We start from the raw sequence: 19,334 nt of genomic DNA, 5'->3' as shown, positions 1-19,334 counted from the left end.
GAACCATGGAGCCTTCCAGAAACTCTAAGTGAGAAGGAGAGCTAGGGCCTAAAGTCCAGGGGAGAAGAAATGGGTCTCTGTGAGGTTGCAGGGCTGAGTCACTGGGCCCACTGATGAGGATGCAGAAAGGCCAGTGGGGACAGAAAGGGAAGGTGGCCCAGGAGCTGCAGGAGGCCCCCAGGTGAGGGGTCACAGAATGACCCCAGCAAGCAGGGCCCCACCCCCGCTTCCTAGCAGCTCTGTCAGAGCCGGTCTCCACCTCCAGGGAGCCCAGCAGGCCCAGGTGTGGCCCAGAGACATCACCTGGGGAGGCTGTGGGGAAGCCGGGCCAGGCTGGGGTCCCTCTCCCAGGGGAAGGGCAGGGAGGAGAGGGAGGGAGGAGAGGCTGGATTCCAGTCCCCCAGGAACCTGGCACCCGGAAATCCAGAGTCAGAGCAGGAGACACCCATGTAGGGTGAGCCTGAGACATAAAGGGTAGAAGGAAGGAGCCGGTCACACAGAAAGAAAACACACCCCTGCACCCGGGTCACTCAGCACTGCTCCAGAAGAGAAGAGGAGGATGGGGGAGAAAAATACACACACACACTTCTTTTTATTTGTAATTACATATTTTGGTCATGGATTCATAAATATGTAAATATTTTGTAGCTAATGGCCTTTCTTGTATTGTTTGATATTATCGACAAACTCTTCAAAGGGATAATCAACTGCTTCCCTTTCAAGGAGAAGGAATAAACCAGGGACACTGTGATTTCCTAAATCAATTCTTCCACTCCCATGCACATGCAGGGGCTATCTATGTGTTCTTTTGTCCTATCTTCAAGTTCACTGATCCTTTCTTCTACCTGTCAAGTGTGCGGTTAAACACCTCTAGTGTGGATTTGTCACTTCAGCTATTTGACTTTTCAGCCCTACAATTTCGTTTTGGTTCCTTTTGATATATTCTATTTTTATGGACACATTCCCTGCAGTAATCCTCATTTCTTAAGTGTCTGCGCCAGCTTTGACAGCTGTATGCAGCTAAGTAGCTATCACCCAATCAAGACACCGAACATTCCCAGCACCCCACACAGCTCCCTTCTGCCCCTTCTAGTCCTTTCCCACCCACCCCATCAGGAGATAGGCACTCCCTCCCAGGCTATATGTGACTCAAATGAAGAATATATATGAGGGCACTTTGGAAAATAGAAGTAAAGGTTATTCCACAAATGCAAAGGTACTTTGATCAGTAATAATGTACCATATCAATAGTCTAAATAAGGGAATGAAAGCATCTGATAGTCTCCATGGAAGGTGGAAAGATATTTGGTAAAATTAAGCACCAATTTTGATTTTTTGAAACCATCTCAAAATCGGAGGCTGCATCCACAATGATAAGAATTTCTACATGAAACCAAGACCCAACCTCATTCTTTTTTTAAAAAATTAATTTAGTTTAATTTTTACTGAAGTACAGTTGATTTACAATGTTGTGTTAATTTCTGCTGTACAGCAAAGTGATTCAGTTATTCATATATATATAATTTTTAAAAAATATTCTTTTCCATTATGGTTTATCATAGGATATTGAACATAGTTCTCTGTGCTATACAGTATGACCTTTTATCCCCAACCTTGTTTTTAATGGTTAAATACTAAGGGCCTCTCCAAGAGAGTCCAATGAATATGAAAACACCTGCCTTCTCTAAGGATAGTTGAACATTATTCTGAAAACTCTAGCCTATGAAGCATGTTGTGAAAAAAAAATGAGACAGATTCTTGGATGGAGCAGGTAAAACAGTCATTATTTTAGATATGATTGTAGAGTTTAAAAATGAATCAGAAAATTTATTACAAGAGGGTCCAACTTACAAAATGCTTAAAATACAAAGAAAACAGCCTTGACAAGAAAATGTAATAATTTATGTGAAGAAAAGCATAAATCTTAATTGAGTTATAATAAAATACAGTTGAACCTTGAACAACACAGATTTCAACTTTGTGAATCCACTTATATGTGGATTTTTTCAAAAAATATACAGTCAGCTCTCCATATTTGCACATTTTGAAATTTCTATCTGTAGTTGGTTGAATCCACAGATGCAAAACCTGTGGGTATGGAGGGCTGCCTTTACCATGCCATTTTATATCAGGGACTTGAGCATCTGCAGATTTTGGCATATGTGGGAACTCCTGGAACCAATTTCCTGCAGGTACCGAGGGACGACTGTACTTGACTTGAAATTCTATCTTCATAAGAAATATGTTGAATATTGACAATATCTCAATTCTTACTAGATTATTTTTTTAATTTTAAGATAAATTTAATAAAAACTTCAATGATTTTTGGGGGGGGCGATGGAGGAAATCTTGTGAAACAATTCTAAATTCTGCCTGGGTAAAATTATAAGTTTTAAAAAAGTAAGGAAAAGGTATTTGCTCTGTTACATACTAAAATATATTAGAAAATTTCATTGGGAAGAGTGTATTACATAATATAATGTCTTGCATGTAAAAATATACAGCTATACATATGCATATGCATATATACATGGCATATACATAAACATTCTGGCAAACAATCACAAGAAATTCCCTCTCCTAGTTACTTGAAATAAAAAGAGCCAGGGGGCTGGGAAAAGAGTGAAAGAGTTCTCACTATTGTCTGAGAACCTTTCTGTACTATTTAAATTTTCTCCCTTTGAACGTGTATTGACCTCTTTTTAAAAATATCAAAGTAGTTAATCAGGATGGAGGGATAACTGACCTTTTAAATGTTTGTTTTCTTTCTTTTTTTTTTTTACATTCACTTTATTAAGTTAAAATATGTATTGAGCAAGAAAAGAGAAAAAAGGAACTGTCTAGGCAGAAAGAGACCAATGTCTGTAAAAACATTTGAACTGTGATCAAGGACAGATCAAAAGCAGAGAGATATAGGAGAATCCATTGTTAAATGGGGCTGGAAGAACCAGAAAGTGACTCAGAACAATTCAGGGAACACATCATATCAATCACAAAATAAATTCCATTTAGGTTATAGCTACATGCAAAAAAAATAAAAATTCTCTAAGAGATTAGAGAACTTCATCTTTTATGGGGTCTTTCTAAGCTTATAAGCAACTAAAAAGTGTATGTATCTACAAATTTCACTAGTTAAAAATGAAAATTTCTGTACACTAAAATATTAGACTAAATAAAAGGATAACAAAAAATTAGGAACTTATTGTCTGTATGTGAGAAAATGCACAGGCATGACAGCTTGTCTTCTTAGAAAGACTCTAAGTAGAAAAAACCAAAATCATAAACAAAAATAATGAAAATAAAGATATGCAAGTTTAAACCGATTAATTTTTTCATAGTTAGCAAAAATGAAAAAAGGCCCACAGCATGAGCTCAAAACTACTGAACTATATGAACCAAAACCAGATGCACATGTGCCCACGTGAGTGTGTGTATGCAGGTCTACAGTAAAAATGTACTTTTGCAGGTTGACTCAGATTCTTTTCCTCTAGAAAGCCACCCTACTAACATGATCAGAAAAATATATATGGATTTATTTTCAAATATATTCAATGAAATAATAATTTTGAAAAAAATAAAAAATTCTTAGTGTTATGAGGATTATTACTAAATTATATAACAACCACACAGTGGAATACTATGCAGCCTTTATTTAATCATTCAACAAACATGGGAGTACCCACTCTGTGCCTGCCTGCTTTAGGTTTTAGGAATATAGCTAGTGAAAACAAGACAGATAATAAGTAGCATAACATCTCGCAGAGCTGCCAGTCTACCATAGCGGCGGGCGGGTTCCCTTCCCCTCCATGACCCTGATCTCCCTCCTTCACCACTTCCCCACGGCACAGGAGACCAGACCAGCATCGGCCTTTCCCTGTTTCTACCACAGTCATGGGCAAGCAGAAGGGCTAGGGCACCACAAGGCCCATCACACACTCGTCAGCACACACTCTGTTATTTTTCTACTTTCAATTTCATTACTTGCTGCTCTAATCTGTATTATTTCCTTCCTCTGCTTACTTTACCTTTAGTTTGTTCTTCATTTTTCAGTGTCTTACAGTACAATATTAGGTTATTGATTTGAGATCTTTCTTCTTCCTTTAAAGTAGTCATTTACAGCTCTAAATTTCTTTCTAAGTTTTCAGCTACTTTAGCTATGTCCCATAAGTTTTGGTATGCTGTATCTTCAACCTCATTCATCTCAAAATATTTTCCAATTTCCTTTCTGATGTCTCCTTCGACTAACTGGTTATTTGGGAGTGTGGTTTAATTTTTACATAGCTGTGAACTTCCCCAATTTCTTCCTGTTATTGATTTCTAATTTCATTCCATTGTGGTGGGAGGGTATACTTTCTATTATTTCTCTCCATTTAAATTTATTGATATTTGTTCTACGAGCTCACATATGGTCTATTCTGGAGAATGTTCCATGTGCACTTGAAAAGAATGTATATTTTGTTTTGGTTGACTGAAGTACTCTATAGATGTCTGCTAGGTCTAGTTGCTTTATAGTATTGTTCAAGTCTACTATTTCCTTGTTGATCTTCTTTCCAGTTCATTATGAACTTTTTTTTTTTTTTTTTTTTTCCACACTGTGCAGTGTGTGGGATCTTAGTTCCCTGACAAGGGATCGAACCTGTGCCCCTCGCAGTAGAAGCTCGGAGTTTTAACCACTGGACCACCAGGGAAGTCCCCATTATGAATTCTTATAGATTAAGGAAATTACACTTCTAAGTGTGCTTTGTATTCTGAGTATATTTTTCTAGTTTGTTTTTATCTTTGTCATGATTTCTTCCATGCAGCTTTCTTCTTAATTTTTATATAGCTGACTTTAGGCAAGTTTTATAGTTTCTTGTCATACTGAAGAAGTCCTTCCCCTCTCCAAACTTGTAAGAATTTTTTTTCTCATATTTTTGCAGTACTTTTTTGTTTCATATATTACAATTAATTCATTGGTCCATCTAGTCTTAATTTTCTAATATAAGAAGAGCATAAGGAAGACACTATTATTTTTTAGAAGTCATCCTAGTTGCTCCATCACCATTATTGAATAGTCACTTTTTTATCATTGATAGGAAGTGTCATCATCATAACACATTATTAAGGAAAGGTTTTGAAAGTTGGTTTTTTTAGAGTATCTTTCATTATTGATAAATATGAATTAGATGAGAAAGACAGATAGATCCTGCAGGGAAGAGTGAGGTCACCTGAAGGAGGAAAGCCTGGAGGTGAAGGTCAAGCCTTGGGACATGGGCTCCCAGGTCGTGACAGCTCCTGCAAGTCTTCAGCTCAGTTCCTGGAGAATACCTTTGCATTCCAGAGCATAGAACCCCCTTTCTTTGGGTCACCATTTGACTCTTTGCAGCTTAAAATTTTTCCTATTGTTTTTTTGCCGGGGCAGATGGCATGAGCTTTATCTGAAGGCTTTTCCCTCCTTATTGTATTATTTCTGTGCCTCTTTGTGTCTTCCATTGACTGGCAACTCATTGAGGACAGGGATTAGGACTTTCTTCTCTCAGTTCTAGAGACCCAGGTGGTGCTGTCCAATACAGTAATCATTAGGCCCATGTGGGGATGGTGCACTTCAAATAGCTTCTCTGAATCAAGGTGTGTTGCAAGTGAAAAATACACTCTGAATTTCAAAGACAGTATTTAAAAAAAAAAAAGCATCCCAATGTTTTATATTTCTTATATTTTCCATCTCTTTGTTGAAGCTCTCACTGTGTTCATTCATTCTCCCCAGTTCGGCAAGCTTCTTTGTGACCATTACTTTGAACTCTTTATCAAGGAACTTACTTATCTCCATTTCATTAAGGGTTTTTCCTAAGGTTTTATCTTATTTTGTCATTTGGAACAGATCTCTTTGTTTCTTCATTTCGCTTGACTCTCTGTGTTTGTTTCTATACAGTAGATGAAACGACCATCTCTCTCCCAGTCTTGAAGGAGTAGCCTTGTGTAGGAAATGAATTTTTCGTTCAGCCCTACCCCAGCTCTTAGTCATCTCTCAAACTTCTGAGATTGCTGAAGCAGCCTATTATATTTTTTAAGTGTTCCCAGTAGTTGAGCATGTGCCAAGACATGTCCTATCCCAGAGAAGAAGATCTCAGTGCCTAGATTCAGGATGACTGGAAGCCAGCCACACACGCACAGAGAAAATTACAGGCTAATATCCTTGATGAACATAGATGCAAAAATCTTCAACAAAATATTAGAAAACTGAATTCAACAATACATTAAAAGGACCATACAACATGATCAAGTGGGATTTATTCTAAGGATGCAAACTATGGTTCAAAATCCACAAATCAGTCAATGTGATACACCACATTAACAAAATGAAGAATAAAAATCATATGATCATCTCAATAGATGCAGAAAAAGCATATGACAAAATTCAACATCGATTTATGATAAAACTCTCAACAAAGCAGATATAGAGGGAATAGACCTCAACATAATAAAGGCCATATCTGACAAGGCCACAGCAAACATCATATTCAATGGTGGAAAGCTAAAATTACCTCTTCTAAGATCAGGAACAAGATAAGGACACTCACTCTTGTCACTTTTATTTAACATAGTATTGGAAGTCCCAGCCAGAGTGATTAGGTAAGAAAAAGAAATAAAAGACATCCAAATTGGAAAGGAGTAAGTAAAATTGTCACATGTCACAGATGACATGATATTATGTATGGAAAATCCTAAAAATGCCATCAAAAAAACTCTTAGAACTAATAAATGAATTCAGTAAAGTTACAGGATACAAAATCAATATGAAAACATCTGGTTGCATTTCTTTACACTAATAACAAACCAGCAGAAAGAGAAATTAAGAAAACAATCTAATTTACAATTGCATCTAAAAAAGAAAGTTCCTATGAATACATTTAACCAAGGAGGTCAAAGGCCTGTATATTGAAAACTACATTGAAGAAGACACAAATAAATGGAAAGATAGTCCATGCCCATGGATTTAAAGAATCAATACTGTTAAAATGTTCATATACCTAAAACAATCTACAGATTCAATGCAATCCCTATCAAAATTTCAATGCCATTTTTCACAGAAATAGAGCAAAGAATTAAAATTTGTATCGAACCACAAAAGACCCTGAATAGCCAAAGTAATCTTAAGAAAGGAAAGCAAAGCTGGAAGCCTCTTGCTTCCTGATTTCAAACTATATTATAAAGCTATTTCAATTAAACAGTATGGTATTGGCATAAAAACAGACACATAAATCAGTGGAATAGAATAGAAAGCCCCAAAATAAACCCATGCATATATGGTCAATTAATTTATGCCAAGAGAGCCAAGAATATACAATAGGGAAAGGACATTCTCTTCAGTAAATGGTGTTGGGAAAACTGGACAGCCACATGCACAAGAATGAAACTGGACCACTATCTTATACCATACACACAATCAACCCAAAGTGGATTAAAGAGTTGAACATAAGAACTGAAACCATAAAACTCCTAGAAAAAAACATAGACAGTAAGCAACTTGACACTGATCTTGGCAATGATTTTTTTAATCTGACACCAAAAGCAAAAGCAACAAAAGCAAACATAAACAAGTGGGACTACAAAGCTTCTGCACAGCAAAGGGAACTGTCAACAAAATGAAAAGGCAACATACTGAATGCGAGAAAACATGTGCAAATCATATATCTGATAAACAGGTAATATCCAAAATATATAAGGAGCTCATACAACTCAACAGCAAAAACCCCCTAAACAATCCAATTTAAAAATTAGCAGAAGTTCTAATCCAAAGAAGACATACAGATAGCCAACAGGTACATAAAAAAAACCCCAAACAATCCAATTTAAAAATTAGCAGAAGTTCTAATCCAAAGAAGACATACAGATAGACAACAGGTACATAAAAATATGGTCAACATCATTAATCATCAGGGAAATGCAAATCAAAACCACAATGAGATATTGCCTCACACCTGTTAGAATGGCTATTATCAAAAAGACAAAAAAAGAATAAGCGTTGGGGAGGATGTGAAGAAAAGGGGACCCTTGTGCACTGTTGGTGGGAATGCAAATTTGTGCAACCACCATAGAAAACAGTATGAAGATTTCTCAAAGAATTAAAAATATAACTACTATATGATTCTGCAATTTCACCTCTGTGTATTTATCCAAAGAAAATGAAAACGCTAACTAAAAAAGATATAAGCGCCCCATGTTCACTGCAGTATTATTTACAATACTCAAGATATGGACACAGCCGAAGTGTCCATTGATGGGTGAATGTATAAAGAAATTGTGGTATATATATAAACACAGTGGAATATTATTCAGCCATAAAAAATTAAATCTCTCCATGCATGACAACATGGGTGGACCTTGAGGACATTATGCTTGGTGAAAAAGTCAGACAAAGAAAAATACCATATGATCTCTCTTATATGCAGAATCTAAAAAAAAATTTAAAAAACAAAACAAAAAAACAAGCTCATAGATACAGAGAACAGATTGATGGTTGCAAGAGGTGAGATGGGAGTGGAGGATGGGTGAAATGGATGAACTGTTTTGTTTGGTTTTGGTTTTCAGTTTAGATAAATTGAATAATATTTTTTATTTAAAAAATTAAATAAATTAAAGACCCTATCTACAAACATAGTCTTATTCTGAGCTACTGTTGGTTAGGATTTAAACATATGAATTTGGTGGTGGGGGAGCACAATTCAGCCCATAACAGGCACGTAGGAAAAATACAAAATCATCTAACATACATGTAAATAAGTAAATAAAATAAAAAGGAAGTTGACAACCTGTCCTCAAAAATAGTCTGTCAATTTCCCACTAAATATCAAAGAGTCACAGAAAAAGATGAAACAGCAATTCAGGATAGGATCTCTGTGCAATAAATGATATCATAGAGACAACTGGAGAAATATGAATGGGGTCTGAGGATTAACTGACAGTACCCTCTGGATGTTAATTTTCTGATTTTGAAAGCTGCCTTTAACTATGGGGGTAGAATGTTCTGGTTTGTTGGAAACCCCCACTGAAGCGTTAAGGGGTGATGTGCATTCTGTCATTGACTTGTTCTCAGATGGTTCAAGGAAATGTGTTTAGTATGATTTTTGCAATTTTCTGTAATTTGAGAGTGTTTTAAGTCAGGAAGTTAAATTTTAAAAAGAAGAAGATTGAACCAAAAACAAGTTATGTGGAGCCCAGTTTGACTGGCTGGATCCAAATAAGACAAAATGCAGCCCTCTGACACATAAAATTCTTTCAAGAACTTAGAGAGAGCTGTGCTCATGTGTGTCCCTCTAGTCCTCCCTTTTCCAGGCTGGGCCTCCTCTGAGTTTAGGTAATGGCTGTGTCCTCTTTTTCTGCTCACACAATCCTATTCCCTCCTATGTTCCCGGACTTGCATGCTATGACCTGCTAGATTCACTTAGTTCTAGCAGTTGTTCTCTGCAAATGAATACAGTTGGTTATTTCTTCCTTTCCGATATTTATGCCTTTCTCCTTTGACTTAGAGTAATGTCCAGGACCTGAGTACAATCATCTTGTATCTGTTTTGCTAAGTAGTATTTTTCAAGGAATTTGTCCATTTTATTCAAGTTGTCAAATTTATCAGCATAAAATTATTATTATTCATAAGATCCCCTTATTATCCTTTTCATGGCTGCAGAGTTTGTAATAATACCCCATCATTAATTCTTGATATTGGTTTTCTTTTTTTTTGCATTTTTTTCTTTTAAAATTTGGTTTATTGATTTTATTTTATTCATTTTGTTGATTATTTCAAAGAATCAATGCTTGGTTTGTCAATTCCTTTAACTGTTTGTATTCTATTTCATTGATTTCTACTCATATTATTATTATTTCCTTCTTATTCTTTTGAGTTTAATTTGCACTTATTTTATGGTGATTAGTGTGGATCTTCCAGTCACTGATTTTATTTTATTTTTTATTTTTTAAAATTTTACTCCCCATTTCTCCCAACCCCCTATTCTTTTAATAGAAGGAAGGTCTTTAATTGCAAACTACACAGTTTACTCTAAGCACTGCTTTAGCAGCCTTCCACAAATTTCCATGTGGTATATATTCATTATTATTTATTTTGAAATTTTAAAAAATTCTCTATTGATTTCATCTAAGACCATGAATGCTTTGGAGGTATGTTGCTTTAAATTCAAATTTTGGAGTTTTTTTTCTAGAGATCATTCTTGACTAGTAATGTAATTTCATTTAAGTCAGAGAACAGAGTCTATATGATTTCATTGCTTTTAAACTCTATATGATATCATTGCTTTTAAACTTATTTAGACTTTTTAAAATTGTCCAGAACGTGGTCTATGTTGATGAAAGTACCTCGTTCGTCAAAAAAGAATGAGACTTCATTAGATGTTCCAGTGTGCTCTCTGAATGTCAATTAAGTCAAGGTGGTTGATAGGTTTTTTTTTTGGTTCGGTTTTTTTTAAGTTTGTTTTTAATTTGGTCGTGCCGCAGGGCTTCCGGCATCTTAGTTCCCCAACCAGGGAGTGAACAGGTGCCCTCCGCAGTGAAAGCACAGAGTCCTAACCACTGGACTGTGGGGAAATTCCCATGGTGGTTGATAGTGTTACTACCGTTTTTCATCTGCATTAAAGCGTGATATGATAGTCCTTTAATTTCATCAGTTTTTGCTTTATGTATTGATATTTTAAAGCTCTACTATTAGGCACATAATATTTATGATTAAGATGTCTTCCTGATGAATTGACACTTTTAACACTACAAATGGTGCCTTTTTAAAAATCTTTGGTAACATCAAGTGAAAACTTGAAATTGACTCCATGGTGCCTTTGGACCTGGGCAATCCCTCAACAGGACATTCAATTACCTCTGTTCTGTTCCCAACCTGCCAGTCATATTTCCCACCACCCACATAAATACCCCCTAGAACAGGACAAGGACATCATACTAGCGTTATTGCAGGCATCTTAGAACCCATGTGCGTTCAGGGGAGGCACGAATGGAGCTCGCTGAGCAGCCCTGTGCAGGGACAGTTCCGGCCACAGGGAGCTGAGGCAGAGACACAAAGACCCCCCGCACCCCCATAAACACCACCAAGGTCACCAAGGTGAAAAGAGCCTGGAGGGGCTGCAAGACAGAGGTGACAATGCTACTGGTGGCAGGGACACTGGTGGACATGGAGTGAAAAGTCCACACGGATAGGATCACAGACAAGAACGAAGTCAAAGTAACGGGGGAGGGGGTGGGCGAGGAGGAGGCTTCCTAGTGTGTAGTCCCCACTGCACCCTGTTTGAGGGACCCGGGGGGCGGTGGAGATCTGAGGCTTTGCCGACCCACAGACTTGTGTGTCTGTGGGGGCGGGGTGTGTGTGTGTGTGTGTGTGTGAGAGACAGAGACAGAGACAGAGACAGAGGAGGGAGACAGGAGGGTTGCACTGGAGCAGCAACATGGGACAAAAGAGAGAAGGAAACGAGGGGACTTCCCTGGCAGGCAGGTGGTTATGACTCCCCGCTTCCACTGCAGGGGTCAAGGGTTCGATACCTGGTCAGGAAACTACGATCCCACATGCTCCCGGCATGGCAAAAAGAAAAAAGGGAGGGAATGAGAAGGAAGGAGGAGATGTGGAAGTATGTTAAGTTGAGTCCTGTGTAGACTCTACTGACCCTGCTCTGCCCAGAGATGAATCATGAGCAGGGATTTCCCTCTCCTGCTTCCCGCCCTCCCCGCCCCCCTCCAGACTGCAAAACAGTCTAATTTGATCTTCACGCTCTCATTTTCCTGATAAGAGTCAACCAAACAAACACTGCTCTTTGCTTGCCAGGACGAACACACCCTAAAGCCGCACCGTTACTCTTTTATTTTTTTTTTAAAGATTCTTTAAATTCTCTAGTGCTTTACAATTTTCAAACGTTTCACACACGTGATTTCATATAATCCCATAACAACCCTTCTTTGCCCCTTATCCCTATATTGTCCCTCCCTGCTTCCCTCTCCCCACTGGTAACCACCACGTTGTTCTCTATATGCGTGAGTCTGGTTCTTTTTTGTTTTATTCACTAGTTTGTTGTATTTTTCAGATTCCACATATAGGTAATATCATACAGTGTTTGTCTTTTACTCTTAACCTGAGCAGCTGTGACATAGTGCGTCAGACTTGTTCTCAAGGTCTTCCTGTGGTCTGAGGTCTGTTTCTTCTGAGATTTTTGTGGGTTTGGATGGTTGTTGTATAGGTAAAAAGACAAGCTACGTTAACACTTCCGCCTCCTAGCTCAGGGCAGCCATTAAATAGTTTTTCCAGGATGCACACCTTACCTGTTTCGATCTCAAAATGGAAATCAAAATAAAAGCTTCACACCCTTTCCTCCTAAACTAAAGACAGAGCCTCTGGGGTCAGCTGTATGATTACTGGTGGTTTACCCTGTAAGCCCTGTATGTTGCTGTGGAGGAAAGTGCCGGGAAGGAGTTTGGCAAATTGCTCACAGCAGCCAAGAAGGGGTGCTGAATGCAAGGGAGGATGGGAAAGCTACTTTTCTGTCAAAATCAATGGGAAGAATAGATGCAATGAGCATGTTTTAGAATTTAAACAGAGGCATAAAAAAGGGAAGGGAGGGGGAGGGGAAGGGAAGGAGGAGAGGGGAGGGAAGGGGAGGGAAGGTGAGAAGGGAGAGGGGAGGGAGGAAGCTGGGAAGGAAAGGAAGGGAGAGGGAGGAGAGAGAGGGCGGGAAGCGGAGTATGGTAATGAGAGGGAAGGGCCGGGCCACATCAAGGCTTGCTAAGGAGTTTTCAACTCTTCTCTCTGGAATTTACCTCTGGGGCAGCCAGACAAGCCTAGGAACGCGGGCTTTTCTCCCTCTGGGCCCCGGTCGGTCCTGCCGGGTCATGACTCTGCTCCTTCTCCCGACTCTGCCCACTGCTGGTCCCGCTCAGACAACCCGGGCCGCAGGTGACTCGGGCAGGCACCCCACCGTGTCCCCCACGCCCCGCCCCCCGCCCCTTTCCCGGCCGCCAAGCGCGCCTTCCGGAGCCAGGACCCGCGATAGGGACTCACCGACAGCAGGACACCCAAAAGGACGAAGATGAGAGCCCTGGGGCCCCGGAACGGAGGCCTGGGACTAGGAACCGAGGCCCGGGAGCCCGAGGCGGCCGGCGCGCTATGTCCCCGCTGCCTCGTGCGGTCGGGGAGCGCTCGCTGTTCAGGTCGCCGCGAGGTGACAGCCGGCAGAGCCATCAGGGATCGAGAGTGTCTTTTGCGGAACGCGGGAAAGTCCGCTTCTGATTGCTAGTTGCTGGAGGTCTGCGGGATGCCTCAGTCCTGGCGCACAGCTCTCTCGCGCGTTTGGGGTGAATGCGAGGAGCGGGTGGCCCCGCCTAGTCTTACGCTGATATTGCGCAATCAGTGCCGGGCGAATAAGAAGCTCCGTCTTCCTCTAAACTGGAAAAAAGACAAGAGTTGGCGTTAAAAACCCTTCCTGAAGCGGGTCCCTTACCAGGGCCAACGACGCTCCCGAGCTACCGCTCTGGGCTTCTGACTACAGCCTTCTGCCCACTCTCAGCTTCTGCTCCTCCCACCCTCGTTGGCAGGGTGGGTGCATGGATATCACTGGCTTCAGAGTCACTTTGCAGCTCTGTCCCAGTGCCAAGCTTCTGAGCCAGAGGCTTGATCTTAGCATCTCAGTAACCAGGTGCTTGGCTGGAGCAGACACTCAATGAACACGTGGGTGGACAGAATGAAGGTCGCAGAGGCAGCAATCGGTGGATCTGAATTCGGGTCACCATTAGGCTCCCGACCTCTCCCATCACCACCTTGCATGTTCCCGTAATTCCAGGTCTGTCATCTGACTTTCGCACTCAGGACTTCATGCCATCTCTTCTTAACCCTGCTGCTCCTGCAGTCAGGCGCGCTGGAGGAATCCACTTTATTAAGCCTTTCTTCGGGGTTTTCCTCCCCTGTAGATTCTTTAAAGCCCTTGGGAAACAAAACTGCTGGAGACTAATTGGCACGTGAAACCAAATGGGCCAAGAGGGGGGGTCCCTACGTGGGTCAGGCCCTTCCAGCTGTCCCTACACACTGGGCACTCTGCTGGGCCCAAGTTATGTGGAGTCCAGTATTCAGAAAGCGGCACAAGGCTAGGTCCTGCTCACAGGGTGACTGAAGGGCTGGGGACTGAGTAGGAGAGAAGGGAACCTGGGAGCCTCCAGCTCCACCCCTTGGATCAGTTTTGTGAGGCCAGGGTTGTAGGAATTAAAATTCATTTTTCTCCATATGTGTATCCAGTTGTTGCAACATCATTTATTGAAAAGACTTTCTTTTCCCATTGAATAATATTACTGCCTTTGTTGAAATTCAATTGATTATATATATGTTCCATTTCTGGACTCTATATTCTGTTCCATGGATCTATTAATTTTCTATCCTTTTGCCAATACCATGTTGTCTTGATTACTGTAGCTTTATACAGTGTTGAAATCAGGTAGTTTAAGTCCTCCAGCTGTTTTTTTTTCCCTGGAATTGTTTGCATTTCCATATAATTTTTATATAAATTAAAATATTCAATTAAAAAATCCTGGGCTTCCCTGGTGGCGCAGTGGTTGGGAGTCTGCCTGCTAATGCAGGGGACACGGGTTCGCGCCCTGGTCTGGGAGGATCCCACGTGCCGCGGAGCGACTGGGCCCGTGAGCCACAACTGCTGAGCCTGCGCGTCTGGAGCCTGTGCTCCGCAACAAGAGAGGCCACGATAGTGAGAGGCCCGCGCACCGCAATGAAGAGTGGCCCCTGCTTGCCGCAACTAGAGAAAGCCCTAGCACAGAAACGAAGACCCAACATGGCAATCAATCAATCAATAAATAAATCTTTAAAAAAAAAAAATCCTGTTGTGAGACCTACTAGAGAATGGACTTGAGGACACAGGGAGGGGGAAGGGTAAGCTGGGACGAAGTGAGAGAGTGGCTTGGAGTTATATATACTACCAAATGTAAAATAGTTAGCTAGTGGGAAGCGGCCGCATTGCACAGGGAGGTCAGCTCGGTGCTTTGTGACCACCTAGAGGGGTGGGATAGGGAGGGTGGGAGGGAGGGAGATGCAAGAGGGAAGAGATATGGGGATACATGTATTTGTATAGCTGATTCACTTTGTTATAAAGCAGAAACTAACACACCATTGTAAAGCAATTATACTCCAATAAAGATGTTTAAAAAAATAAAATCCTGCTATGATTTTAAGTGGCATTGCATTGAATGTGGTGATTGATGAGAATTGACATTTTAACAATATTGTTTTCCAATCAATGAGATGGTTTTGTTTTAGATCTTTCTTACTTTATCTTGACAATATTTTGTAAGCTTTCTGTGTACAAATTGTGCACATCTTTTGTAAATGTATTCCCAAATATTTTTGATGCTATTTTCAGTGGAATTGGTTTAGATTATTTTATTTTCAAATTGTTTTTGTGCTGCTGTTTAGAAACACAACTGATTTTTCTGCATTGATCATGTATCCTATGATATTGCTAAATTTTTTTTTTTTTTTTTTTTTTTTTTTTTAAAAGACTATTTTTCGAGGGGATGATTTTTTTTTTTTTTTTTTTAATAGCTACTTTATTATTTATTTATTTATTTTTGTTTGTGTTTGGGTCTTCGGTTCGTGCGAGGGCTTTCTCTAGTTGCGGCAAGCGGGGGCCACTCTTCATCGCGGTGCGGGGACCGCTCTTCATTGCGGTGCGCGGGCCTTTTCACTATCGCGGCCCCTCCCGTTGCGGGGCACAGGCTCCAGACGCGCAGGCTCAGTAGTTGTGGCTCACGGGTCCAGCTGCTCCGTGGCATGTGGGATCTTCCCAGACCAGGGCTCGAACCCGTGTCCCCTGCATTAGCAGGCAGATTCTCAACCACTGCGCCACCAGGGAAGCCCGATATTGCTAAATTTATGTATTTCAGTTGTTTTGTAGATTGTTTAGGATTTTCTACATAAGCAATCATATTGTCTGCAACTAAACGTAGTCTTACTTCTCCTTTTCCAGTCTTTATTCCGTATGTCTTTCTTGCTTAATTGCCCTGGCTAGGACTTCCAGTACAATGTTAAATAGAAATGTTGAAAACAGAATTGCTTGTTTTATTCTTAATCTTAGAGGGAAAGCATCCAATATGTCACTGTTACATATGAGGTTAGTTGTAGTGTTTTCATAGATACCATTTATCAGATTACTGAACTTCCGTTCCAAGTTTGGTATAAATTTTTATCATGAATGAGTTTTGAATTTTGTCAAATGATATTTTTCTACATCTATTGAGATGATCATATGGCATTTCTCCTTTATTAAAATGATGAATCAAATTGATGGACTTTAATATGTTAAACCTACCTTGAATTTCTGGGCTAAATTTCACTTGTCATGATGTATTGTCCTTTTCACATATTTGCTAGATTTGATTTGCTAACACTTTTCTTAAGGATTTTTTGTGTCTGTATTCATGAGAGATATTAGTCTATAATTTTCTCCTTCTATGATGTCTTTGTAAGGTTTTGGTATCAGCATTAAGCTGGCCTTATAAAATAAGCTCAATTTTCTTGAGACTTTTATAAGATTGGTATTTTTTCTTCTGTAAAGGTTTGATAGCATTCACCAATAACACCACCTGGACCCGAAGGTTATTTGTTGTTGTTTTTGTTTGAGTGTGTGTGGGTGTTTTTTTTTTTGTTTTTTGTTTTTTTCTTTAGAGATATGCTCCCTGTACATTCACAGTAATTATTTTGGAATCTAGTTTTTGTTTTCAGATTCTTGGGGGATATTTTTCTTTTTTTTTTTTTTTAATTTTAATTTATTTATTTTATTTATGGCTGCATTGGGTCTTCGTTTCTGTTCGAGGGCTTTCTCTTGTTGCGGCAAGTGGGGGCCACTCTTCATCGCGGTGCACGGGCCTCTCACTATCGTGGCCTCTCTTGTTGTGGAGCACAGGCTCCAGACGCGCAGGCTCAGTAATTGTGGCTCACGGGCTTAGTTGCTCCGCGGCATGTGGGATCTTCCCAGACCAGGGCTCGAACCCGTGTCCCCTGCATTGGCAGGCAGATTCTCAACCACTGCACCACCAGGGAAGCCCATGTGTGTGTGGTTTTTGATAATAAATTCAAATCTTTTAATAGATATGGTGCTATTCAGATTTTCTATTTGTTCATGTATTTGTTTTGGCAAGTCACTTTTTTCAAGGAATTTGTCTCTTTTATCTAAGCTGTCAAATATACTGGCATAAAGTTGTTCACACTATTCTCTTATTATCCTTAATGATCATAGTGATATCCTTTTATTCTGACTTTGGTAATTTGAGTTTTCTCTCTTTTTCTTGATGAATTTTGCTAGGGATTTATAAATGTTATTAATCTTTTCAAATAACTATGTGATCTACATTAATTTTCTTTCTTTTTCAGGTTCATTTTCTGTTTCTATTTCATAGATTTCTTCTCTTTGTTTTTACCTTTCTTCTACTTATTTTGGGTTTATTTTGACCTTTTCTATCTTCTCAAATAGCAAATGAGATCACTGATTTTAACCTTCTTTTATTTACAAATATAAACATTTACACTATCTAACCCTTGCTCTAGCTGCTTCCCATAAATTTTGATATGTTGCAGTATCATTACCATTCAGCTTGAAATATTTTCTAATTAATGTGTAGTTTCTCCTTTGATTCATGGATTATTTAGAAGTATGCTCTTTAAATTCCAGATATGGAAGTTTTTTAAAAAATATCTTACTGTTTTTGGTTTCTAATTCAATTCCTTTGCAACCAGAAAACATACTCTGGTACAATTTCAAACCTTTTAAATTTATCGAAACTTATTTTATGGCCCAGAATATGATCTACCTTAGTGAATATACCATGTGCATTCAAAAGGAATGAGTATTCTACAGTTGTTGGGTACAGTGCTCTATAAATGTTAATTAGGTCAAAGTAGTTGAGGAATTTTTCAGAACTTCTATGACTTTACTGATTTTTTTTCTCACTAGTTGTTCTATGAGTTGTTGAGCAAAGGGTGTTAAAAATTTCTGTGACTGTAGATTTGTCTATTTCTCCCGCTAATTATGTCCATTTCTGCTTCAAGTCTTTAAAGCTCTGTTATTAGGTATACACATATTTTTGAGCATTATGTCTTTCTGATGAACTGACTCTTTTATCATTATGTATCCCTCTTTATCTTTGCTAATATGCCTAATATTGAATCTACTTGATTTGAAATAATGAGAGGCACACTGGCTTTCTTATACTTACTGGTTGCATTGTATGTCTTTTCCCATCTTTTACTTTCATTCTATCTGGAATCAGGAATTTGGCATTGAAATATACACACTACTATATATAAAGTAGATAACTAACAAGGACCTAATGTACAGCACAGGGAACTATACTCAATATCTTGTAATAACCTATAATGGAATAGAATGTAAAAAAAGAATATGTATGTATATTTGTTTAAAAAAATAAAGTCCATATGCTTTAGACAGCTTATAATTTCAGCTGGCTTTTTTTCCAGTTGGAGAATCTCAGCCTTATAACTGGAATGTTTATTCTACTTACATTTATCGTTGTAGCCTTATTTGGAATATAGGATCTGCCACAATTTCTTCATTTTGCCCTTGTTTTTAAAAAATATTTTCACTGGATATAAATGAATCATGACTCAGCAGGTTCCTTTCATGGCTTCAAAGATTCTGAGCTCCACTGTTTAAGTCAGTTGTCATTCAGGGGTCTTACAAATGCAAAGAAAATTTTTTTTTCATGCACAAAGCCACTGACTATGCTGTACCCAGGTGGTGTCTTCTTTATATTTATGTTTCTTTGGCATTTTCTGCGCTTTTTGAATTTGTAACGTGGTGTTTTGCACTACACTTGAGAAAATTACAGCCATTTTTTTCTCATTTGTTCAGCCATTTCTTTTCAGTCTCCAATTCCAAATATATTCCATGGTATTGTCCCAAAGGTCACCAAGACTCTGTTCCTTGTTTCCTTTCAATTTCTTTTTAACCTCTGCTCTTCAGATTGAATGGTTTCTATCGCATCTCTCTTCAACTTCACTCATTCTTTCTTCTGCAGTGTTCAAACTCTGTTAATAACATTCAAGTGAATTTATTTCAGATAATGGAATTTTCAGTTCTAAAATTTCCTTTTGGTTCTTGTTTTATAGTTATCACTTCTATGCTGAGATATCCTATATTCCATTCATTTTAATAATATTTTCTATAAACCAAACATATATTTTAAAGCTCCCTAAAAGAGACTCTATTATGAATTAGAGTTAAGAACCACATAAATTTTACCTGGAAAGAAGAGATATGTAATGGGAAGTATCAGTAGCAGAC

General features: G+C 39.0%; 1 protein-coding gene across 1 annotated transcript in view; it reads right to left on the bottom strand.

The window, feature by feature from the left end:
* LOC132368206 (tumor necrosis factor receptor superfamily member 10A-like) overlaps positions 1 to 18,621 on the bottom strand; it is a 45,278-nt gene extending 26,657 nt beyond the window's left edge. The window contains exons 1-2 of the mRNA XM_059926876.1: positions 18,553 to 18,621; positions 13,037 to 13,420 (exon numbers count right to left, since the gene is read on the bottom strand). Coding sequence (XP_059782859.1) covers positions 13,037 to 13,216 — 180 coding nt within the window. The 5' untranslated portion in view covers positions 13,217 to 13,420; positions 18,553 to 18,621. The remainder of the gene's footprint in view (positions 1 to 13,036; positions 13,421 to 18,552) is intronic.
* Between the last annotated feature and the right edge of the window lie 713 nt (positions 18,622 to 19,334).

This window comes from Balaenoptera ricei, chromosome 6 (assembly GCF_028023285.1).
Source record: "Balaenoptera ricei isolate mBalRic1 chromosome 6, mBalRic1.hap2, whole genome shotgun sequence".
NCBI classification, from domain to species: domain Eukaryota; kingdom Metazoa; phylum Chordata; class Mammalia; order Artiodactyla; family Balaenopteridae; genus Balaenoptera; species Balaenoptera ricei.
The sequence above is the reverse complement of the archived record's forward strand: the minus strand, read 5'-3'. Positions and strand labels throughout refer to the sequence as shown.